The sequence below is a fragment of the Pelodiscus sinensis genome, chromosome 3, assembly GCF_049634645.1.
Source record: "Pelodiscus sinensis isolate JC-2024 chromosome 3, ASM4963464v1, whole genome shotgun sequence".
Taxonomy (NCBI): Eukaryota; Metazoa; Chordata; order Testudines; family Trionychidae; genus Pelodiscus; species Pelodiscus sinensis.
In genome coordinates this window covers 71,265,249-71,291,305 of record NC_134713.1, presented here as the reverse complement: position 1 = coordinate 71,291,305, position 26,057 = coordinate 71,265,249, and the positions used below count along the sequence as shown (strand labels likewise).

The 26,057-nt window shown below is 44.5% G+C and overlaps 1 protein-coding gene across 5 annotated transcripts in view; it reads left to right on the top strand.

The window, feature by feature from the left end:
* Positions 1-15,454: 15,454 nt before the first annotated feature.
* SIM1 (SIM bHLH transcription factor 1) overlaps positions 15,455-26,057 on the top strand; it is a 67,307-nt gene continuing 56,704 nt past the window's right edge. Inside the window, exons 1-2 of one of the 5 annotated variants that reach the window (XM_075923927.1) lie at positions 15,455-16,452; positions 17,196-17,846. In XM_075923927.1, the coding sequence (XP_075780042.1) occupies positions 17,672-17,846 (175 nt within the window). In that variant the 5' untranslated portion in view covers positions 15,455-16,452; positions 17,196-17,671. Of the gene's footprint in view, positions 16,453-17,050; positions 17,074-17,161; positions 17,847-19,537; positions 20,055-26,057 lie in introns of those variants that run through there. The other 4 variants (XM_075923928.1, XM_075923930.1, XM_075923929.1 and 1 more) reach the window with 4 other exon arrangements.

Genomic DNA, 26,057 nt, shown 5'->3' with positions numbered 1-26,057 from the left:
AGGAGGGGGAAAATGTTAAAAATCTGAAGGAGAGGGTCATTCACAGTACTCCATTCTAGAAGATGAGAAAAAGTTCTGGCCTCTGGTGAGAATGAAGTGTGAACAGGGAAGATGGGCTAACAGGTTCTTTTGCTGGGGCACCAGATTCAAGGTACAGAGTAAAAAGAGATGCTGACAAGTTGCTAGCTGGGTCAGTGAAGCACGTGGATAATCATTCCAAGTGACTGCAGATTACTAAGATTTAGTAAAAAGAGGGCAGCCGGCTGGGAGGCTCTGAAAAATCTGTATGAACTCTGGGTCCCCCTGCATCAGGAAGAGCTAGCTACTATTGTGGTATTAAAAAAAATTGCCCTGACTGGAGAAATAAAACATGAATGAATGTTTATAAAGTGTCAACCTCACCTCGAAGAGTAAAAGTTGAAGGGGAGAGGTGCAGAAATGAGACAGCCTGAATGTATTCAAACAAATTCTATAGAGTGATAGAATTCATGTATTCTGTGAAGAAAAGTGTGGTACTGGAAAGCAGAGAATCAAAATGTATGTGGTGGAAAGTAAGCCACACTATTGAATGACTACGCCACCCATTACTCCACTCTTGGGATGCTCTGATTGAGGGTCAGGGGAAGAGGGTAGCTGGCTTACAAGATGCTGGTTAACTGAAAGGAGAAGGCATGAGCTTCACCATCATGGTTGCCACATCCACCATTTCCTGGTACCCCAACCCTCTTTGTCCTTGAGATATCCTGGCCAGCCCAGAGAGAGGGACCTAGATGACAAGTGACTTGTGAATAACACTGGGGAAGTGAGACATTGCATCCCTGTACCCCACATGCATCCTTTTTCTTCCCTCTTTATTTGGTCTTTTTCTTATCTCTCTCATTTTTCCTTCTGTTTGATAAGTAGCTGGGTAGTCATCCAAGACTACATATTTTTTCAACGCTACTGCTAGCCTTTGTGCAAAGAGACAGTTAAAAGCAGTGCCCTAACCATAACAATGCTGACACACGTTTGTCAGCTTTCTGACTGATAAGACCAATGTTGTGTTCTTTTTGTTTTGTTTTGTTTGTTTGTTTTTTGTCAAGCAGTGAAGTTGCGAGTGAAAGTCAAACCAGAACTAGCAGCTCCTTTTCCTGTGTGTGCTGTTTTTTCCTCTTCCTTTTCATCTGTTCGTCTTGTTTTCTCTTCTAAGAAACAGCATCAGATTTAGCAGCAGCAACAATGATAAGTACAGTTCATCTGATCTAGCTTCTCTTTTCCCCAAAAGGACAGTTATTACCCTCTTTAATACCTTTCAAGTGATTGTAACAGGGGTGGATTTTTTTTCCTTTTTAAAAGTGCTCTCCAGCTGAAGAAAAAGGAAACAAGGGATGTAGTTAACAAGAAATACCTTGCTTAACACTTTACTTGTCATTGCTTCTTTTCTGTATCTTGAATAAAAGGTTATAAGGATTCTCAATAGGGTTGGCTGTGGAACTTAGCAGGCTGAGGTCTCTGTACATCAAGCTCCAGCCCCTGTAAAATGTTGAGCAAGGATGTGGTTATATTGACATCTTTAGCACTTTGAACCTATGTATTTTACCTAATGTAATGCAACCCACCATGCACACCTGGTGTGGAAACAACCCCACTCTGCAATGAATAGTGGGTCCAGAAGTTCTGTACTACAATTAGTGCAGCCTATTAGCAATCAGTAAAGTTGACCAGCATTTTCTTTGCTGCCCTTTTGGGCTGGGAAATGCTGAGAAAACTGGGCAATCCCCAGGGGATGTAACTGAACTTTGCTCCAACAAGAGCTATAGTAAATCAGGTTAGGACCATATATTGCTAGCAAGACTTTTTCTTATTGAGAAATGAGAGTCTCAGACCTGTGGAGGGAAGTGTGACCTTTAGCACTGGATTGAACTCCGGGAGCGCGACCTTCAGTTTATAGAGTAGTAGATGACAGCAGAAGGAGAAAGGCTTTATTTTGAGGGACCCAGATTTTTACGGCCTCCAGGTCCCATGACACACCTGGGGTATGTCTACACTACCCTCCTAGTTCGAACTAGGAGGGTAATGTAGGCATACCGCACTTGCAAATGAAGCCCGGGATTTGAATTTCCCGGGCTTCATTTGCATAAGCTGGGTGCTGCCATTTTTAAATCCCCGCTCGTTCGAACCCTGTGCCGTGCGGCTACACGCAGCATGGACTAGGTAGTTCGGACTAGGCTTCCTAGTCCGAACTACCGTTACTCCTCGTGGAATGAGGAGTAACGGTAGTTCGAACTAGGAAGCCTAGTCCGAACTACCTAGTCCGTGCCGCATGTAGCCGCATGGCACGGGGTTTGAACGAGCCAGGATTTTAAAATGGCGGCGCCCGGCTTATGCAAATGAAGCCCGGGAAATTCAAATCCCGGGCTTCATTTGCAAGTGCGGTATGCCTACATTACCCTCCTAGTTCGAACTAGGAGGGTAGTGTAGACATACCCCTAGAGCCTGACAGCTTGTGGTTTTGTTCCTGTGATGACCACCTCATGTGGTCAGAGAGCAGAAAGGCCAAATGGACCCAATTGCATGACGTGAAGCAGGAGACCCTGTCCGACTATCTCCTGGGTAAGTGGGCACTTTGCCCTGGAAGGGGATTTTAGTGGGTTAACGGGAGTAGAGAAGGGTTTTATAGATGATATAGAACATGTTTTTGTAACAAGACCTTTAGCTTGTAAACCCCATCTGCTCATGCTACCTCACCTAAAGATGCAGCTCTTGCATATTGCATCATGCCTTCTGTTACTGTATAAACTATCTAAGACAGGGACTGTGTCATTCTGTGTGTTTGGGAAGCACATGATGTATTTGGAATGCTACTGCAGTCGCCATTTCTCAGAGGAGGAAGAAGAAATGGGATAATGACAACAGCTTTAGAGGAGAAATAGCAGGGACGCAATGACATGACTGCAAGGAAGTCTCTGTATGAAACCTCCATTGCCTGGGCTTAATTTCAACTAGATTCCTTTGACTGACATTAAAACAGGACTGAAGAAATGATCAAGTACAAAGAATGCTCAGTCATTCCTATGGAAGGTGAGGTGGTACAATTAATTGCCTTTTCACTTGTTTACGTGGGAGCACATATCTCCCTCCCTCCCCCTTCAGCTACAGTAGTGGTCAGGTCATGTTGGTCTGTATGGAATTACAAAGGGAGAAGACACTTGGATAGATAGGGAGGAAATCCACAGTTACATTAGGTGGGATAAAAAAGGAAAAGGATATACCAATGGAGGTTATGATACAACTCCCTGATGGGCAGAGGAGTTTATAATTGTCCATTGCAAGGTACCACTGATGTATTTGCTACTGTTAGAGTCAGGACATTGGTCTCATTTGATATGGTTATTCTTGTATTGTGAATGCATCCAACAGGGCTGAAGGTAAATGTGTAAACCAGTGGAAACCTTTGATATTCTCCTGTGTCTCTTTTCTGCCTTCTACCACGTCCATTTGCAGTACCAGGGTTTTCATCCTATGCAGTACTTCCCCAGCCAGGTCAGCATGTTTCTCAGTAAATATTTCATCTTTGAGATGGATCAAAAAATATGAACCAGACCCATCTAAAATAGCTTGCCTGGGCATTTGTTTAAAGTAGACACCCACCCACCTCTTCATTTATGCTTAATCATAAATGTATGCTATAGATAAAAGCTCACTTTCTGTGATTTGCAAGGAGGAACCCTTATATAAAGAACTGAAGGTAACACAGATAATCTCTAACACAAATGCTAGTTATTAGGTGTCATGTGGAGTCAGGAGTTGCCATGGAATCCATTTGTTTCTAAACCAGCTCCTCCTGCTGGAATACTCTCTCATTATTATTCCTTTCTGTAGCACAAAAGGAACTGTCTGCACAAGACATGTTACTTTCCAGGGAAAGTTGCTATTCAATGTCTGGGCTGAGATATCCAAGTTAAAATCTAAATATAAAACTATGTTTTCTGCTTAGGTTTCAAGTGGCTAGAAGAATGAACTTGTGGTCAAGGATTTTTTTCATAAACACCTACTAATGCAGAGAGAATACATGATGACACAGGTCTGATGCAACATTTATCTTCACAAATGAGTCTGCAGGTATCTTTTCATGAGAGACCATAAATGTCATATCAAATGCCTAATATGTATATTCTCATGGACAGGTTTTTCTTAACTTAAGAAAAAAACCTAACCACTATTTTAATACTAATTGTTTTGTGCAAACCATGTGTCCTCTTTTCTGAATCTCCTGATGAGTGGCATGGTTCTGTTAATTCCAGTCTATGACTGGTTAGTACCTGGCTCTTACATTATTAGTTGATATGTCAGTATTTTGATTGGTGGATTTTAGAAATGGGTGTGGTCAATTCTTCAGACTCCCAATATGATAATCACTGAGTTTCATTTACTTGGAGCAAACTTCCCTGAAATCATGATGAGATGAGAGAAAATATTAGAAAGTAATTGATGATTTAACTGTAGTGTTGTCTGGGGCGCTAACAGTATTTGTTTGTCATTGTTTTAGTATTTTAACATGTATGCTACAATAGTGCCAAGAAGCCCTCATCGGGATTGGAGTCCCACTGTGCCAAGTACTGTATAAAGAAAGCTGGAATCCCTGCCTCAATGAGATTCTATTCTGTGTCAGTTTTTATTTGGCACTGATGACTGTAAAAACAAGGAGGAGTCCTATGGCACCTTAAAGACTAACAGATTTATTTGTGCATAAACTTTCGTAGGTTAAAATGACTTTGTTAGATGCATGGCTCCATGCATCTGATTAAGTGGTTTTTACCCACAAAAGCTTATGCCCAGATAAATGTGTTAGTCTTTAAGGTACCATCGGACGACTCCTTGTTTTTGCCAATATAGACTAACACAGCTTCCCCTCTGATTGACCCCTATAGTATCTGAGCTACTTCCAGCAGTGTATTATGCAACATGATACACATCTATCCAGCACTCCAAGGCACCATTTCTGCAAATGGATCTGTGTAGACAGACATCTGCACTTGAGCAAAATTCTGTTGAGTACTCACATGCACACAGTTTCCTACAAAACACTCAGATTCAAGGAGACCACCAAGTTCCTATGAAAACTGCAGTCATCTTGAATAGACCTTTCCTTTCCTCATGGGTCAGGTGCTCCTTAGACCCTGGCAGCAGGATTCCTACGTAACCTTCCCACAAGTGGCTGGCCCTCATGCAGCTGCTCAGAAGCAGTCACGCCACTAAATAAGGCATAAAGCCATGCACTGAATGATGAGGATGAACAGAAGTATTGAACAGCTGCCTCACTGCCTGAGCAGTGGTCATCCTGGGCACTGAATGAGGCAGGGCTCCTCAGTGGGGAAAGGGGAAGTAATATGCGGTCATGTAATTACACACCATAGCAGACTGCATAATTGCATGAGCAATCTTAACTCTGAATGTTTCCTTATTTGGCTGTGCAACCCAAACAACATGATTTTAATGTGCGTGTGTGAGGGGAGGGTGTAATTTTCATGGGTGGAGATAAAGGAAAGATAATGTGTATTATGTACAACTACATCATACCTCCTGCAAGAAGGTATCCTCAAGGGTCTGATTACTGAACCTCAGCATCAAACACTATCACTCGTGCTATTAAACTAACTACATCAGCTGACTGTCCGGCAGGTTCTGGCCCCAGTGAAGCAGACTTTAGTGCATATATGGGGAACCTAAGGTCTGGAGGCTGGATGTGGCCCCTTGGTTGCCTGGATCTGGACTCCTAGGCTTGGGGCCTCCCCCAGAATTTGGGGAGCCCATGCTGGCACTCCAAACACCGCCCCGCCTCCCCACAGTCCCCGACTCCCAACTGATTTTTCTGTGGGTCAGTGGCCTCCGACCCAAAGTTCCCCACCCCTCATAAGTGGATGCATAACAGATTGAAACTGTGAGCTACCTATGAAAGAGCAGCCTCGTTTTACAAACAGCACAGCCAAAGAAAAAGTGGCTGCATCTATACTGTGCTTGGCAAAATTGGACGCTGATCCTGATTAAGGCTTATGGGCACCACCATAGCATAAATGTTAAATTATACAGCCTGTTCATTCCCAAAGGTAGGTCACTAAGTGATTGGGATTTGGGGCTGACATGTTAAAGAACCAGGTTCTAGCCCCTGGTTAGATAATCCGTCTGTGTGGTAGGAGGCACTGCTTAAAAATCAGAGTTGTGAAGGACACAGATCAATTAACATCAGTCAGCAGGAGAACTGAATCTAACCCCAGACTCTCCTGATTTCCAAGTATTGGTATTCATAGGTGCTGGGACTAGAGCACCCCCTCGGCATTAAGTGGTTTCCCCCAGATACAGGTTTACAGTTTGGTTCATTTGCTCTCAGCACCCCCACTACGTCCATTGTTCCAGCTCCCCTGTAGGTATGTGTGTCTGTTCAGGGATGGGACGTTGGAATGTGTGTATATGGGCTGTGAGTCTGAACCAAGTGGGACCCCAGAGGGGCAAATGTTGGGGACAATGTACTGGGTTCTGGCTGGAGAAGAATCTGACATGTCTTTCTTCTCCCTATACCTGTAGGGTTGTAAGGTGCTTGCCCTGGAGGGACAAGGAGCTAAGTTGCTGGGGCCCTGTATTGTTTGGGCAAAACCTAATTTCTTTCCTCCTCCCATTGCTACTCCCAATCACCAGTACAGCTGCTCTGGCATGAGATGTAGAGTGATGCAGCAGCGAGGGCCTGACCTTAGAAGGTTCCAGGATTGTGGCATGCTGCCAATATTTAGCATTCATACCACAAATCCCAATAGGGAAATAACTCTGAACAGTTTCCAAGAATCAAATCTCAATGAAATTTCAGTGGTAGGGAGACTCTCTGAGGCTATGACTACACTGCCCCCTCTTGCACAAAAAATATGCAAATGAGGCAAAGCGTGGACTATCACTCCACCTCATTTGCATAATTAATGAGGAAGAATGGCTCTTGCGCAAGAGGGGTTTTTTGCACAAAAAGGAGCAGTGTAGATGGCTCCTTTTTGTGCAAAAGCCTCTTACGCAAAAACAGATCCTAATTAATTATGCAAATGAGGTGCAGCAATATTTCACACTTTGCCTCGTTTTCATACTCTTTTGCACAAGAGGGGGTAGTATAAATGTAGCCTGAGGCTTTCTCCCTGACTATTTTCAAAGGCCTTCTGCAAACAGTGCAGGTGATCCAGCTTCTTGTTAAAGGCCTCAAGAATCTTTTAAAAAATGGGAAGGTTAGGCAATCTAACTTAAGTGGTTGCCATCAGCTCCCCATATATCTGTAAATATAAACACAAGGTGCAAGTGAGAAATTTGTAAGATTTTTCCCCAAATCCTGCACAGAAATGAAGGGAATATTTCATTGCTTGCCTTAAAGCTGAATGATGGCAAACTGTAAAAACGTTTATGACGATAAAACATAGGATTGTTGTATGCTCTCTCTCTCCTAGGATGTTCTATCATCTATAGTTCATTCTGATTCTTCCTGCCCTGCCTGATCTGAGGGAGATTGAGTTACCAAATTCAGAGCATGAAATCTGGTCTCCCTTCCTGAAATCTCTTTTTTGTTATGTGCTTTCATCCTGTACTGATTTCACAGGGGAGACCAGCATTTCTCAGATTGGCCCACCTGGACCAATATGGAGTTGCAGAGAAGTCACAAGGTTATTGTAATCTGTATTGAAATCTGTACCTGCAAGGCTTCCAGGACTGGGCAGCCAAGGAGCAGCATCTGTTGGCCAGGCACTCGGCTCTGCGGGCAGCCCCCTGTCAGTAGTAGTGCAAAAGTATGGGTGGCAATAGCATACCATGCCAGCCTTACTTCTGCACTGCTGCTGGTGGGGGCTCTGTCTTCAGAGCTGAGAGCCTGGCCAACAGCTTCCACTCTCCAACTGCCCAGCTCCAAAGTCAGCATCACTGTCAGCAGCAGTGCAGAAGTAAGGGTAGCAATACTGCAACCCACTCTACAATAACCTTGTACTTTCCTGCCCCCAGCTCCTTTTGAGGCCAAAAGCCCTACAATTACAATGACCTCAAATTTCATATTTAAATAGCTGAAATTAAATTTAATATTTTAAAATCCTATAAAATTGACCAAAATAGACCGTGAACTTGGTAGAGCCTTGCCTCTATGGGTTATTTTTTTCTCCCTGGGGTTTTCTAAGGTGGTGATTCTGGAAGAAAGGATTGTAGCTTGCCGGGTGTAGGACAAGATGCATTTTGTGTTTCTGATTTAATCTAAAATACCAAGTGTTTATACTTAATACTAAGTGTGTCTACCCCATTCTTTAGCTAAGTATTGGGCACTTCTCCTTACACTCCATTAGCCTCATTAAGCACAGACACTTTAATTGACAAGGGATTCCCTCCCTTTTCCTCCTCATTGCTCCTCTTTTTCTGCTATTTATTTGTACCTCGAGACCCCTTTTTCCATTCATCTGAGAAAGTGTATTGTGCCCACGTAAGCTCAGGATACTATCAGGAACATTTTTTGTTCATCTCTAAGGTGCTGCAGGACCATTTGTTGTGTTTTAAGTTTTTTTCCAACCCCATTTGGTGTATGCTGTTCTTATCCATTGTCCATAAAGAAATGCTCTGACATAATGTGTCTATTGGTGAACTCAAATTATCTGCTCAATCACAAAAAACAGCCCCTGGAGCTGTTCCTGCTTTTGCACATTACTCTTTGGGGTGCTGAAATTTACACACACTTCTGCTGACAGATTCCCTGCCCCCAGAGTCCCCAGCTAATGTAATCATTTATTTGCTAATGAGAGCCAGGCCCTGGGAAAGGAGATTTCCATGATAGGGAAAGGCTGGACCCAGGAGCAAACCTGATGTGTGGCTACAGTTGTACTGGTGCATAAGAATGAAAGTAGTTGCGCTAGTGCAACTAGTTGTGGTTCAGAGCTTGGTAAGGAGTCAAGACCTGGAAGGAAACACTTTTCTCAGCAAAGTGACTTGTTCCTTCTCCTACTAATGTTCATGGGCAATAAGGGAGAAGTGTCAGGTCTCTGAAACCAGGAGCTGTTATCCTTTGGTATGCTTATGCACCAAACAACAAGGCTAAACCCCAAGGCCGCCATGTGATCCATCCTGTGTCCTCCTCTTGAACAGACAGGAACACACTGTTGCTCAACCCTGCCTAAAGGACAATGCACTCTCTCCTATCAAAGTGGCCACCTTGCTGACAGCCAACCGAGTGTTCCCACAGACTCAGCAGAATTCAGCTTGGTCTGGGTATGAAAGTAGGAGCCTTCCCCAGAAAACTAAGAGAAGGCAGCTACAAGGAAAGTCTGTGATCAAGATTGTCTATGGAAAGGGATTGTATATGGATATAAAGATTCCAGAGAGATTCAATTGCATGGAGAAAAGGGAACAAAATGAAATCTGGAATAAATAAGATAGTTACTCCTCTGGCTAGGCCTGATGGATGTTAATAGCACATTATATTCAGAAACATGGAAACAATTCAGAAAGATTGTAGTCTCCTATAGACAACCACCTAACCTCAAGATGATTCTTACCAACAACCACAGGACATACCACACTAATATCAACCCTGGTACCTTCCCTTGCAACAAACCTTGTTGCCAGCTTTGTCCACATATTCACTCTGCTGATACCATTATTGGACCTTACCAAGTGAGTTATAAGATCAAGAATACATATTCCTGCGCATCCAGAAATATAATTTGCTATTATGTGCCGAAAGTGTCCGTCTGCTATGTACATTGGACAAACATCTCAGACACCTCGCCAAAGGATTAATGCCCACAATACAGATATCAGACAAGATCACAAAGAAAAAACAGTTTCTTGCCATTTCAACCAGAAAGGACACTGTCTCAACGACCTAATCACCTGCATCCTACTCCAGAAGCCTTTCAAATCTGCACTTGAAAGGGAATCCTCTGAACTGTCATTCATGCTAAGATTCGACACTCTACGTGTCGGGCTCAACAAAGACACCAACTACCTTACCCATTACCAAGATAGTTTCCCCAATTATTACCTCTAATACCATTAGCTCACAGACATTTACCTTCCTCACCCCTCCCCCCTGCATCCCCCTTCTGTTCTGAAATGTGATTTCTCCTTTTCATATGCGTTCACTTTTTTTTAATTGTATCCTTTGGTATATGTGGTTGTGACTATTTTCTTCCACTATTTGATCTGAGGAAGTGGGTCTGGCCCACGAAAGCTCATCATCTAATAAACCATCTTGTTAGTCTTTAAAGTGCTACATAGTCCTGTATTTTGTTATTCATAAGGTTATCTCTTTGCTGGATGTTTTCCTTCCCCCCCCTCCCCCCAAAAGCCAATCCCACCCTCTTTGCCAATGTCAACATAAGTAGTAACAGTACCTGTACTGAATCAAAAATGGATTCTAATATCTGCTTCCAAGAATTTTTGCACAGGGATACCCCTGTCACCCAGCAGCTCCCCTGCAACTTTGACCCTGTGACATGCACTTAAAATGTTTGGCTTCCATGTTTCTGAATATGAGGTGCTATTAACATCCATCAGGCCTAGGAGTAACTATCTTATTTACTCCACTGTTTCATTTTGTTCCCCTTTCTCCATGTAATTGAATCTCTCTGGAAATTTGGGATCCAGTCCAGTCTTGCAACCTCTCCCCCTCTCCTCCCCCCCCCCCCCCCCACTTTCCCCTAGCAGATCTGCTTGCTCCTGGTCCTTCCTTGGCTGCCGGCTAATTAGCACTAAAATCCCATTTTACACAAAGTGAAAGCAGTGTTTTCCCCCTGCGTGCGGGCCCCTCTTCCCACCTCTCTAGCGTCCTCCCGGCCGCTCTGCAGGTGAGAGGAAACTAATAAGGACTTCAACCCGGAGCTGATAAAAATGACACGTTGGGGCATGTGCGGGGAGCGGCCGCTGGCCCTGTGGGAAGGAAACTCGCAGTTTCCAGACCAGCCCCCCGGGAGCGCACAACAGGCACGTGTTTCCCAACTGCGCTGCGCTTCAGACCCCCGCGCTGCGCTGTGTTTTGCGCACACTGTCCCGGGAACTCGGGTGTGTGTGTGTGTGTGTGTGTGTGTGTATACACACACACACTCAACGGGAAAGGCCGAGTGCGCACGTAGCTCTGCGCACATAGCTCTTTGGGGAAGTTTTGCGTGGTCACAAAGAGGAAACGGCCCAGGAATTTCAGGACAGATCTTTACATTTCAGTTCTCCCAACCACTCACTCTGAATTCTTCAGGGGATCAGTCACTGGAGTGTATGTAGCAGCTCTGGGGAGCGGTGGTTTTTTTCTTGACATGCACCGTGTGTTGCATGCCGTGGGAATTCGTCATTGTGCTCCTCAGCAGCCTCTGGAAGGGACTCTCCAACTGCCGAGGAAGGATACTTGCATTTTTTTAACGTACATGCTAAAGGAGAGATAGAAACGATCGTGGTTACTCAGGCTCCCGGGCTACTTCACTTTTGGGAAGAGGGACATAAATCGTAAAGAAGGGCACAAGCTGTTGCCCATGCGGAAATGTGCCCCTCTTCCAGAAAAGATAAACAGCGCCAGGAAGTGCGAAAGGGGAGAGGTCATTGGCAGTTTAAATAATGGGAACGTACGCTGTGGATTTCTCACGGCGTGTGTATGTGCATCTACCCATACCACTTGGGTTAATTCCTGAAGCCCACCCAACCAAGAATTGTCCAGCAGTTGACTGAAAAAAAATCTCACTTTGTGTAGTGAAGATACGAACTTTCGGGACCAAACACTCACCGCCGGTTGGGCTGTAGACTGCCTCTGAGCGCCGGTACAGGAACGTGGCTGCAGTGTGAGGCAGTGCGGTAGTGTAGTGCAACAAAATGCGGGGTTGTGGCAATAACTCGGCTGTGTGAGTTTTCCAGCTTCTGCCTGGGTCTGAGAGTCAAAAGACAGGCTTTGTGTGTAAACACAGAGAGGAAAGCGCATGGGTGCGTAGCCTGTATTAACCACGTAGATTTTATGTGGTGTCCCTTATTCAATGCAACAATCAACTGTACACAATTTGATTATCAATAGAGTATTAAACAGATCAGCGCTAAGAAGAACGGGCTCGGGGGAAACACGAATGTAAACAATTTTGTCACGTGGAAGCGAAAGAAGAAATAGAAGTCAGGAGCAGACGCGGTGAAGAGAAATGCCGCACCGTGGCATTGTGGGGTTTTTTGGTTGGTTGGCTAGTGTTTTGAAGGGTGTATATAGACCAAGTTCTATTAAATAAGTGACAGAAATGCCGGGGCATGTTTATAGCCGTTAATCTAATTTCGCAACAGTCCAGTAATTATTTTAAGTGATATTTACAGAGCTACAGGCTAGCTTTGTAGTGTCTAGCAACTGTTACATGTCTGGTTAAAGAGACTTCGCTTTCTCGCGTTCCTGCTTTGCTGGACAACCTCCCATCAGCTGAAAAGGAGGAATAAGTGCGTAGCCCACAAAAAGGGGTGGGCAGCCCAGATCAGTTAATTGCTTCTGAACGAACCAAAGTGCATTGACGAGGGGTATTTATTTCAAGACAGCCTGGAAGGAGACGCGGATGCTCACACTGTACAAAGCGTCTCTAACGGCATCGGTTAGTTCTGGGGCATGTGCCGTCGCTAAATGATGGGTCTCATACAACTCATTGCCAGTCCCTGAGGTGCTGTAGCTCCGCGAAAGGAAACGTGCCCTTAGCTCGCTAAGACCCAGGGCAGCCTCCGGGCGATGCCTTAATGCAGACACTGGCGGGTGCTGCGTTCCTCGACCAGGGGTTTGGGACCAGAGTCTATTTCTGGAAGCAAACCTGGGGCTGGCCAGAGCAATTCGCTCGAAATCCCGAGCCTGTCAGTCGCCAGCGCACAAACACAGCAGCAGTTTCAGGGCGCTCGCAAGGCTTTTGCTTTCCGTTCAGAAACTGCCCTTTGGGAGCAACAACGCGGTCCCCTAATTCACACACCGATGAGCGAATCTAAGCCCCGGCGAATGCGCGGGTGGAGGAACGGCGCTGCCCCAGCGGGTCTCGGCCAGCCAGCCTGGCTGACTGTGCGTTGAACCGAGGGTGCTGCGGCGCACACCTTTCGGCTTGCGGGCGCTCCGAAGCCCGTTTGTGACACGAGCCGGGGATTTTTCCCAGGCCGATCTGAGAACGGTCCCTAGTTTCCAGTGAACCGCGAACTGGGAGCCAGAAGACTAATTTCCCAGCGTTGGCTCCGCTGTGGAGGAATTGAGGTGAACTTGGCACAGCTGAGAGGGTTACAAGCCATTATACCCCCCCCCCCCCCCCAGTGTCTGCTCCCTGCGCTCGCTACAGCGCAGGGTCTGACAGCAGGAGCAGACTGTGCTGGATCCGAGCGTTCACACTGCCAAGTTACATCTCGCCTGCCCGCCCCGGGCTGCCCACAGGGCGCGTGGAGAAGCTTCAGGTGAACCAGAAAGAGCTCTGCCTATTCAATAACCTGTTTTTTCCCTTGCCATTCAAAACTTGCTCTCACCGGTGTGTCTTCAACTGGGAGTGCCCTCTTCCTTTTGCAAACGGTGGCCCAAGGGGTTGTATGCTCTGGATTTACCCCGGTACCCTGATGCATTCACTCCGTTTCTTAAACAAATTAATCTACTCCCTTCTCGGATAAATGAGCTTCACTGGGCCACTAGACCAGCCTTGGTTAGCCCACCATGACATCGGTCTTTCGATTGATCTGCAGCCCTACATAGCAATTTTGCTATTGTCCACAGAAGTATAGGATTTCTCTCTATACCGGTCATGATCTCTCCACACAAAAGTTACTTGAGGGCACTGCTTATGTTTACTCCAACTATTTCTGTAAAATTAACTAAAAATGCCTGGATTTTCTAATAGTTCAGTGGTTGACTCTGACATCTGTTAGAATAAAATAGGGGCGTTGATTAGAAATGCTCTTGTCCATTGCGGTTCGTATTTCTTTGAAAGCTGAATAAATGCCCTTTATATGCCACTCCTTTCACGATCTTATTCTTTATAAAAAATAAAATTGAATGCACGTTTTTGGGACTCATCTACTCACAGTACTTGAGCTTTTAGAGATAGAAATGTAGCCGTGTTAGTCTGGGGTAGCTGAAGCAAAATGCAGGACAATGTAGCACTTTAAAGACTAACAAGATGGTTTATTAGATGATGAGCTTTCGTGGGCCAGACCCACTTCCTCAGATCAAAAACGCATTTCCTCAGATCAAAAACGCATTTTTGATCTGAGGAAGTGGGTCTGGCCCACGAAAGCTCATCATCTAATAAACCATCTTGTTAGTCTTTAAAGTGCTACACTGTCCTGAGCTTTTAGAAACATTCTACCCCCTCTCTCCCACATCGAAAGTTGTTGTGAGGAAGAGAGTAGGTCCTGCACACTTTGGTTAGCTAATGCATGTGCACATTACTGTAAACGCTGGTGCTTTATGCAATTTTCCAGGGCGTGGTGCTCATGATTTCCTCGTTTAAATCCGCAACCTGAACCTTATTCAGAACCGGCGTGAAAAGGCTTGATACGGTTCTAGCTGGCATGTACCTCACGAGATACCTGGCAATGCTAGTCCAGTTGTTGCCCAGATGTCTAAATAGCCTGAGTCACCCTCTCAGAGGAACCCGGAGGCAGATGTCAGTATTTGTAACAAACATTTGAACGTTAGTTCATAGCAACAGTGGAGGTAAACGTTTTGAAATCCAGCATTTTCTCTCTCCACCCTCCCACACACACACAGCAGCAAGCCCTTTAAAATGGGCGTCTGTCAGATCCCTAACTGCACTGGATGTGTCGAGTTTGTGTTTGTTTAGCAATGTGTTGCTTCAATAGGAAAAAAATCAAAAGAAAATGTGAGACTGAGGGGAACATGTATCTGATGGAAGAGAAAGTCTAGCTTCTCAAATAGTGCCTGTACTACTTGCACTGTTATGCCCATTTTATTTACCAGAACGAATAGAGGGAAAGCTTTTAGGCAAACGAGGGTTTAAAGCGGTAAGCAGTGAAGTGCAAGTGGCATCTCGCAGACTGAAAGACACTGGAGACTTGAAGTAAAAGCTGTTTGTGTGTTCTGGAGGATATTTCGTAAACACTTTCGTTCATTCGAACGCAAAATCGTTTCTTTTTGCAAATACGTCGCGTGGAGGGCAATGTGGTCACTGTGATTTAATTTGAAATACATACATTCCTCCATTCGGTGCCTGGGCTGATCTTTGGCATTTATTTTCAGGTTAAAAAAAAGTGTTCACGTGTCTGTGGTTTAAACGAACTGTTTTCAGGATGAATCCACTCCTTCAATAATGCGCTGTTCGTGAGAGCTGCCTGGCTTTTTCAAAACAGTTACGAAGATCTCCCAGTTTTTACTCACTAGGAAGGAAACTCCCCCCGCCCACCATGACTTGAATTCACTTTCAGGTGGTTGTAAAGTGTCTAACTCCCGTGATAAGGGATTCAGCAGAGTGTGTATCTAGGAGCCCGCCCGGATCGTTTCTCTCCTGCCAGCCAGCCTCAGTGCACGTTGTCACAGAGACTGACAGCTTTGGACTCTGCTGTACCCCAGGTTGTGCGGTTAGAAGGTAACATGCCTGCGCGGATTTCCCTCTCCCACCAAGCACGGCTGCTGACGTTGGCGAAAAGTGGCTTGAAATACTGTCAGCGTCCTACAGAAGCGGGATCGAGCCCCGCGAGGCTCTTACTGAGTGAGCGCCACCAGCGAGACCCTGCAGCTTGCAGGGGAGGTGGTCAGCGGTGACTGACCGGTTGTGAATCTCTCCCGCTGCTCAGCACCAGACCTAAGACTGGAGCCTCGCCTCAGGTGGGGCGCTGGACCGGATCGCACAGGCTGGGAGCCGCAGCGCACCATCCTTTCCCAAGCACCCGATCACCACAGGCCCAGCCGCAGGCCAGACATAGCGCTGCATAGAGCAGTCCCCGCCGGCGGGCCGGTGTGTCCGAGCCGCGGCAACTTGCCTTTCCCAGCACCCGCTCATTAGGGCACCGGGAGCCGGGAGGTCAGAGGGCGGACGCTGCCGCCCCAGCCCCGCACAAGGGTAAAGGGGTGTGTGTCCAGAACGCGGTGGCGTCACCCTGCCTCTCAGCCAGTGGGAGACCGACCTTTGAGAGACTGGGACCAATAGGAGGCGAGGTGGACCTTTGAGTGGCATTAAGGGAGGGCTAGGCTGAGGCAGGGAGAGAAATGAAGTTGTGCTAAAAGCCTTTTAGCTATAAAGAAGTTATTAGGCATTTCTCAGCCTCAAATTAGGGCTCCTTCATTAATATCAGTTTCGTCCCCAATGCTGGAGAGGGAGAGTCCGAAGCCACATAAAGGGGACGGGAAGGAAGCCATATGTGTCCACTCATCTGCGTGAGAAGCAGTGAGAGAAGCCAACTTTCCTTCTGTTGGTATTAATGATTTCAATTAAAGAGTTGGGCTCCTCACCCTGAGAGCTTTCCGCAGGCTGCCGCGAGCGGGGACTAGAGGTAAGTGAAAGATCAGCCTCAAACCAGTGGCAACGTTACCTCTACAAGGGAGGAATGATTCGGGTCTGTCTAATTTTGCTGTGCGTTCCTCTGATGTAACTTCTTTTTTCTCTAGTTCTGTCTCTGCGCCGAGTCTAGTTTGGACCTCGTCGCTCTTTAATTGAATATACTGTTGCTACCTCGATTCCTAGGCAGGGCGGGAGGATAGCATGCCTCCAGAGAATCTAGAAATGCAACTTTTGTTAATTGGCTAGAGGACTGATTTAGAAATCTGACTCTAGCCCCCACAACGTTGAATTAAGAGAAGAAGGGGAAAAAATAAACATTCATTCGGACTCACGGTTTGCACTTTTCTGCGGACCTGCTAATGTGTTAGGGATTTCTGGTCTGCTAACATTTAAAGAGAGAAACAATCTGGTTAATTTGTAATGCAGAGTGTAGATGATCTCTCGCCTTTAAATAAAAACATGTCATTTCATTTTGGTCATAAAATGTTTGTCTGTGCAGCCTAAATGTGGGTGGAGAATATACGAACATGTATTTTTTTTCTTCTCCTGCTCTGTCGCTACCCAGCTGAGATGTAAATATACACTTTCCATTGTGAGCCCACGTGAGAAAATGGTGAGAAAATTAACTCGTAAGAGGAGGTTTCTTGGTGATTATTTTAAGATTTAATAACATGTTTATTATGTGTGGCATTGTGAAACAGATCTCTCATCCCAGGAATGCTGTTGTCTTCACAGTGGCACGAAGGAAGTAAGCAGTACCTGTTACCCACTGAAGGAGCCAAAGGCCAGTCATTTCAGGCATCGGATTGACAGCAGGAACAAAAAGGGGAAAAAAGAGAGGATTATGTCTCTTTTTCGAGAAGCAATGTTTGCAGCAATGGGTAGAAGAAAAGGACAGAATACCTTGCTTTGGTTGCTGTGTGGTGCAGGCATTTAGCTCTCTCTTCAGTTACTTGGGCACTCTGAGCTGCCTTGAGCCTCTTTCTGTCCATTTGCATTCAGTTAACGTTATTTTTGAGTGTTTTTTTTTTTTAATTATCACGCTTGGTCTTGAATCTTTTCCATACCATTTAAAGATTTAGACGAATAATCGCTGCATTCAAAAACAATGTTTGATGTTTCCAGAAGATGAATTGTAATTGAAAGTTTCCTCCCTCTTTGGATGAATCTGTGGAGCTTACATTTTAAGAAGGAAAGGGGGAAAAAACACAATGAAAGAGAAGTCCAAAAATGCTGCCCGGACTAGACGGGAGAAAGAAAACAGTGAATTTTATGAACTGGCTAAATTACTGCCTTTGCCCTCCGCTATCACCTCTCAGCTGGATAAAGCATCAATAATCAGACTCACCACCAGCTATTTAAAAATGAGGGTGGTTTTTCCTGAAGGTAGGTGACTTTACTGAAAATGAATATTTGCCTCCATTCAAATTCCAGTCCAGATGATCGTTTATTCTTATGTAAATTTCATCTGGCCTGTATAATTCCTGAAGGAAGGTGTTCTGTGTTCTCCCTTTTCTCTGTCGTAAATACTTTCACTTCACTTCAGTACATATGGGACCTGTTTGGTTGGGGACCAACAGTGCTTTTGTCAACACTTCAAGATACTGAGCTCAGCTGCGTGTTCTACTAAAACAAACATGACTTTTTCTTTTCTACTCTCTAAGATCTACATCCCTTGCGAAGCACGTGTAGAACAAAAAGGGCAATCCACCCATATTTATAGGTATATGAAGGGGAGTTAATATAAGGGTAAATATTTACATAAGTCTATGCAAAGTCCTAAAGCCTTAGTTCAAGAACTGAACCACAGTTTACAGGTACAATGCTATACAAATAAATAATCCAAACAAACCTTGATTGCATCATGACTGTGGTGTCTCCTGCTCTGAACGTCATTAGGACTTTGGTGAGGTTAAATGGTCTCCGAAATATTTAATAGAAATTCTCCATCGAGAAGAATTGAAAATCCCTTAACACTCTGAAAATACGGTCCAAGTTTGGGCCTGATCCTATTCCCATTGAAGTCAGTGGCAAACTTTTCGTTGTTCTGAATGAAAGAAGGATCAGTCTAGTCTGTCTAGTAAAACTGGGGTTCGGAATTTCGTATATACTTTAAGTCTTGCCGTTTAACAAATCTAGGATTTAAAGTTAATCTTTAAAGTGTCTAGATCTGCTGCTGAGAAAAGCAAACACTAGGAAAAGTTAAGGGAGACTATTCATCGTTTAAAATTAAGAGGAGCTATATAAAATTCGCTTGTGTTTTGAATCTTTCGCTCATAATGGGACAGAAAAATAAGTGCAAAATCTGTAAGAATATTTTAAAGAATATCTGAAAGGAGTAACGTGTATGTGGAAGAGAAAAAAATGGAACGGGAAATTCTGCCGATCGAATTAATAACATGAATCACATATACAGCTTTGACACCTCCAAGCTATTGTGTTTTACAAATGAAGACAATTCGATTGAGCGTATGTTATTTTATCAGGAGCTGGAAAAAAGTAGTGCAATATATTAGTCTTTGCATTTTTTAAATTGAAAATTGCGATTAAAAATCGAAGTAGTGCGTTATAGATTTAAATTTATACCGGTCAACTATTCATACTTTTAAAATTAATGTCTGTATTTGGATACGGGAAAATGTTTAAAGTTTGTTTCGTGTTTAAAACTGCTTAAAAAAACTCAATCTTGACAGTAACTTCTAATCTATTGTATTTGGAAGTAATTTCTTTAAGCAATACAAATCCATCTCCTAATAACTTGAAACCAAGCGAGGAGGAGATGAATCAAAGCTGTAGCACCTGAAAGGTAACAAATTAAATGAAACTGCACATTCCTACTGTGTCTGTGATTGGCCGGCTTGAATATCATTAGACTAGGCTGCCTTCTGTTTAAAAAGAGATCGAGTTGTCCTTTATACTGTCAACGCGTACTTTATAAAAATAAAGCTATTGCAAACTCCGACGGCCGTGATGTTCCTAAAAGGATTATTAGCAATGATTTGTCAACTCCTGCAGTCTCAGTAGGCTACCTTTCTGCGTGCTTTCGAGCAGGTCTCGTCAATTATTGGTGCCTCTGTAGCGGGTTGTTTGATCAGAAGAAGCATATGGTGTTGCTTGTAGGCTGTGAATAATCACTGGAAGAGAAGAATAGCCGCTCCCCGGCCCTCGGTGCCAAAGCAGAATGTTTGAATGCACTGGGGAATCGCGTGGCAAAGTGCACCAAACCGGAGCTGCTGCTGTCCAAAACAGATGCCAGTTTGTGCGCGGAGATCGGGGAGGAAGCTAAAGTGGGGGTGGGGGGAGCGTTAAGGTAGCAAACCCTGCGGTGTCTAATTAATAGCAAAGTGCAAATTAAAATAGTAATGCTAAGGCTGCAGGGAGCGAAGGTCTTTCCAGCTTCGTTCTCCAGGAGCGTCATCAATAACTTGGGAAACAAATGAAGTTGTGAGGGTGGGAGACAGAGACGCGCGTGTAGGGGCTGGAATTTGTAGATTTAGAGCAACACAGCCTCTCTTCCCCCCGCTCTGTGCATTTGGCCCGCCAGCTGTATGGGACAGACCCAGAACCCGGGCTTGTTTCTGCTGCCAGAGCCAGGTACAATGTATCCTCCCTCTTACAGCTTTTCTGTTGCCGCCGCGTTGAGCGAGCGCTCGTGTAAACACCCGGGCACACGCGTACACTGGCCACTGCTTCTTTCTAGCGAGATGAATCCGGATTAGGTTCGGCGCCGACCTCCGGGCTCTGTGCAGCTGCGTGTGTTTATGCAGGTGTGGAAGCGGGGCCCTCACGCCAGGTCCGTCATTTATTTCCCATGTTATTGATGACCTCGAAACTCACGCGTTTAGCAGAACAAAGCCATTGGCGAGACCTGCCAGGCCATCAGTAAGGAGCTAGCCTGAGACGGAATCAGTCTCAGTTCGGAGCTGATGGGCTCTTTGGGGGCATTTTCTGTGGTTACTGAAGTAGGTGGCTGGGTGCAGAGAGAGAAGAGATATTTAAAGGGGGAACCTTCTCATATTTCCCCTGGGAAGGGTAATGATACAAACTTTGGGGCTTATCCTAAGGCTTTCTACGTCACAACCCTATTATTTAAATGTCTGGTTGAAATAACTTTACCTGTCTTTATCAGCTCTTATGCAACTCCTAAAACAACTTACCTCTTAAAATAATGATTTCAAATCTGTCTGGGCAGTGATTATCGGTGAACGGATTAACCTGATTATAGATTGGAGAAAGATACAGATACACAAATAGCAAAATAATGTGCGAACATCTTTCTGTGTATAATTCTTTCCAAACAGCTTTTATATACTGTAATCAGTATGTAGATAAAAATTGAATGATTTATTTTAAGAGGGACAATGTTTTACGAATAAAATAAAGGGAGTGGGTGGATGGATCGAGAGGTATCATGGTGCAATTATTTGGAAAATATGAATAATTGTATATCGAATACAACTCAGCACGCCTGATGTAAGAAAGAAAGCGAACATTATATTATAGTAAGCAAAGATTTTAAATGAATTGCATCGTTATTCTCCTTGATTCATATTTAAGATGCAACTGAATTCTTCAATACCAATAAAAATAACATTTTCCGTTTTTCCCCTTCACAAGTCTGCTGTAAATTAAACCTCTCAAGGGGGAACTCTGTTTTAGTTGAAAACAACGGCTTGGTCAACTGGCATCCTTTTGGTCCAGGGAGTTAAACCTCCCTGGAGAAAGACAAACAGGAGCTTTCAGTGGCCGGCTAATTTTTGGAAGGCCTTCAGTCCTGGTAAATCACTGAGAGGTCGTACTGAGCCATCAATTTTTAAGCACAACTCCATGTTTAATCCAGGAGGGAGTTGTGCTTTTAAAAACAAGCCGACGACAAGATATGGCCCTGAAATCGCGATTTACCATTACATAGTTGAAACGCCGAATTTAATACAGCTTCAGAAAACTGCAAGGCTCCCACATCCCCCCGTGTAAGCAAATAGCTCAAAAATTTATTTTAAGAAACAACCCATTTCAGGTGTATGCAACTAAGCGTATATTATTATTTTTTTCGTAGAAAGAGAACTAAAGGAACCTAAACCAGCTGAAATGAATACGTGCCACTTTAATATATTCTGATCAGTCCATGCTATTGTCTTATTGCGAAGATAGTTTAGGGAACTGATCGTGAACATTGTTGTGCGTTTGTAGGCAGTCTATATAGAAAGATGCTTAAATTCACAGATTCAAGCACAGGGCGCTGTTCAAATAAACCTTTTCAGAATAATAATGGCTAACATTTCCATACTGAAATCCTTAATCTTGTTTTATTTTAGGGACTAAAAGACTAACAGAAAAAAATCCGTTTCCCACGTGGATAGGTGATTTAATGCTGTTTTTCTTACGGCTAGGGGAAATGATTGAGCATTAGGTTTCAATGTTTATTTTCTTACAGAAGTTTTTCTCATTTAAAAGCCTTTAAGCTGCAGTTTACTCTCCACGCTGCCCCTGTGTTTAATTCTAGTTTTGATGTGGACTTAAAATGTGAAGTGCAGAGCTAAAGTTTTTTCATAACAGTTGCAAAGGCAGATTTATGTACCAGAAAGCGTATATCCGATCAATGGTGAAATCTTATTTTCTTCAGAACCAGCCTCTCTCTTTCGCTAATAAAAATTACTTAAAAAAACTCTGGAGGATGCTTTTTAGCATTCATACAAATACCATGTGAAATAATAACTCGGAGCAGTCGTTGTCAGGATAGTTGCCTATGAGCAAAATAAGATCTGATTTTGGATTCTGTTATAATACCGATCTGCTTGAATTGCCTGTCGTTTTAGTTTGGCTTGCAGATCTTGGCTTACTTTGGGAAGTGTCATTACATTGCTCTGTATGTATTAGAAGCAAAATGCTGGTATTTGGCTATATAGTGAATCCGTGTAGGCAGCCTTTCTGTAGGAAATAAATGCGGCTATTAACTTAATCTTTGTTTCAAGCGAATGCATTTGGTTTAGCGGGTCGCTCCATAAATATTTGGCAACGGCATTCGCAGACACTTCGAAACGAGCAGCTTTTAAAAAATACTTTAATTTCATCTGGACCCTCCAACGAGGATTCGATCCTTGCACGCAGCCTCATCTGTCTGGGACTGTAGCTCTCCTTTGCCAGTGGCTGTAATATTTGCAAAGAAATCAGCCATGGCAGGGCTCTATGCTAGAAGGTAGCAAACCAAGGCATGTGTAGTAAACCAATTAAACGGCTCGTGGGCTCGGGTTGCAACACCAGTGCCTTGGTGGTGGTGGTTGTGCACTGGCTGGTGAGGTTCTAGCTTGGAACGGGAGAAATGGCCCTATGGTTAGCTGCCCATCCCGAAAGTGCAGCCAGAGAGATAAGAAAGTAGCCCAGCTGCTGGGGGGGCGATCCGGAAGCACGAGCGGTACTGCTTTACGAGCTGCGTTGGGCTCCTGGCTCAACTGCCTGTGCACCCATAAAGCTTTATGAGGGCTTCACCTGGCAGGCTGCATGGGAAGCAACATATGGGGAAGGGAAGGTGCTGCTGCTTACAGGGCTGGGTCGCGTACGTCTCCTCTGCAGATTTCGCTGGGCTCGCTCAGCACAGCCTTCTCCTCCCCCCCCCTCTTTGTGCCCCTCCGCACCCATGTGTAGGCTCCCATTGCGAAGACGCAGGGGGCGGGGGGCCGGCGCCAATCAGTAGGTAGCTGGGGGTTCTCTCTGGGTGTCACGGCTGCCTGTATCATTCCATCTCTCTCTGGCTAGGTGTGTGCGCCCGGCAGGTTTGCGGAGGAAACCGAATCCGAATCAAGACCGATAGGACACCCTAACAGAACAGCACGCCCCGAATTCAGGCGTGCGATGCGCCCCTCCCCCATAGGCATGCTATTTTGATTCCATCACACCACTTTGTTTTCTGAGATCCAGCTTGGGGCCTGATTAGCAGTCCTTGCTCAGGCAAAAAATGACCCGTGGAGGTCCCTTCCGGTCCTACACCTGCCCGGAAAAAAACCCCAATCTTTTTGCCTTCAGGGGCGAGCCCATTGATTTTATGTATTTATTTGACCAGACCGAGGACCACAAGCCCTATATGGGCCCGATTCAGTAGCCTTTACTTAGGGGCAAGTCTCTATTCAACTCCTCGAGAGGTTTGCACTGTGCAGGCAAAGAAGGATCTGTTCGAGTTGAAGGCTAATTCGATAGATGTGTTTTATTCAATATGTAGGAGAGAAAATCAGGATTACCGCAGTTTCAGGCAAAAGCGACTGCTACTTTGCCCGAGTAAAGATTGGAAATCGGGGCTCAAATGCTATTAAATAATCGCACTTTATTTGACCATGTTCATTGTATTTTTGTCGCATTTGAAATAAACCAGTGATATGTTAAATCTATCTGGCCGTGAGACCCCTACACCTAACCAAAGAGATCTGTCTAGTGAACCTATTCTAGGAGGATTGTGTTGCTGGCATTGTTTAATTTTTGTACTCAGCATTACAGACTTCCAGAGAGCAGCCTGGAAATGCATTCCTCCCCCCCCAAAAGGCAATCACTCTTCCAAAGTTAGTTGTAACTGAGGATAAAGGGCGTAGCAAAAAGATGCCTAATTTTTCTGGACGTGACTAGCCCGCTACTCTGAAAAGAAAATCCCTTTCAGGTGTCTGAAGCCACCTCCCTTAGTCACATCTTAACCATTGTTTTTAGTGCACTGAGAGTGATTTCCAAGCTGGAGCGCGAAGTTTGCTGCTACTGCTATTATGATCAAGACTTTACTGGGGAACGAATGATTTTAAAAGCCAGCGAGTAAAAACAAAAAAGATAAGGAGGGCTTGTATGTCTGCCCATTCCCTACTCCCAAACAAAGGAATGAGAGGGCAGTGAGGTCTTCATAGCTGCAGAGACTCACAGATTGATTCCCGGCCTACGAGATCAGCCAGGGCTAAAAAGATGCATGTGCTTTTTGGAACCCCATTTTCCTGCCCTCTCCCCGGGTTATTTTTCCTAGATCAAATTAGAAGCGATGGGGAGGGAAACCTTCTTCCATTGCTTTGCCACCCTTACCTGGAGGTTTCACCCTTGGATAGAAAACAAGCGCTCGTGTATTGCAGCCAAAATGTCATTGGGCAAGACCTATTTATCAGTCTTTAGAGATATTCACCCCCCCCTTTAGATCGCTATTAAAAAAGCTATTGTGTCTTAAAGCGTTGGGGAGGGAGGTATCAGTGTGAACAGGATTCTCCAGCCGTCTGGGGGTGGCTGGATAGCAATGAAACATGACTCAGCTAGTGCGGCTAACACAGAGCCACCAGAAAGCCCAGAAGAATGCTTTCCGTGGCCTTCAACGTGTCTAAATGCCTTTCCACGGAGCAGCTATTAAAATAAAGGCTGAGTCAGCGTCTTTTGCCCCAAACACGATAGAGTCTAGGTCCTATTCCTCCTAGGCACTGGTTTGGTTTAAGAGCCGAAGCAACATTGTAGGTTGGCTAGAATGCTTCCCGCTCTCTCCTGAATATGGGCAGTTTCTTGTAGCCTAAATTGTTCATCTTCTTATAAGAAATAACCTCGAGTGGAGGAGGTTGTTATGGAGGGGCTATAATCTATATTTTGTCAAGAGTCGAAAATTCATTCCGAAGGAAAAGCTCGATCAATTTATTTTTGCTGCTTGCAATAACACAGCTGGATGATGCCTTGAGCCCACGGTAGACTGGCTCATCACTCATTCGCCAAGAACTGGCCTAAATGGTGCCTGTGGGATTAGGTCAATTTTAGTGGATCTACTTCGCCTCATTTGGTTACTAATTGGTTTCTTGTTTTATAAATCGAAATCTCATTTTCAGGAAATTACAAAGCCCGTGCAGCCAGTCCATTGAGGTAATCCATGGGTCAGGGGGTATTTTAATGGAAATAGTTCTATAATGCATCATATATAAAGCAACAGTCAAACTTCGCCTATATTTTTCAGATGAAATGTGAGCCAGCTAGCGCCTTAGATCTATAATAGATACATCCCTTCTAAGGCTACTTATGTAAATATGATAAACCAGACTTTGATGGAGATGGGGGGCTCGGGGAGGAAAGCAAATTTTATCTACTGAGGTTAATGTGGCATATCTTGGAAATCTTCCAAAATAGATTATGTTTTGCTTTGTCTTCGGCCACTTTAGCTGGGAAAATCCTTTGCCTAAAAGCGCTTTAGTTATCCTTCCCCTCACAAAGCTGCTTGTTTCTATTCCAAACCTATTATTCTGCTGGCCTCTCCAAATTACAAGAGAATCTTTAGATCTTGTTTCCAGTGTAATCCTGAAGCAAAAGGGAAGCTGATTTCCTTGTTTTGTTTTAAATAGACAATCAAAGGATTTGTGGAATTTTCTGCGGTAGGTCAAGTGCAAGAAATCACAGTTTATCCCCTCCTCCCCCGCTAAAAAGGAAATCGGATGTTAAAACGAATAGACAGACAGATTAAAAAGTTAAATCAGTGAAGAATTTTGCCTGAACAACCCTTTAAAAACATAATTTTAAATGGCATCAGGATACCAATACGGGGACGGGGGAGGATTGGCAATGAATAAAAATAGTTTCTAACTTGAAAGCCCTGAAACATCTGGGAAGTGC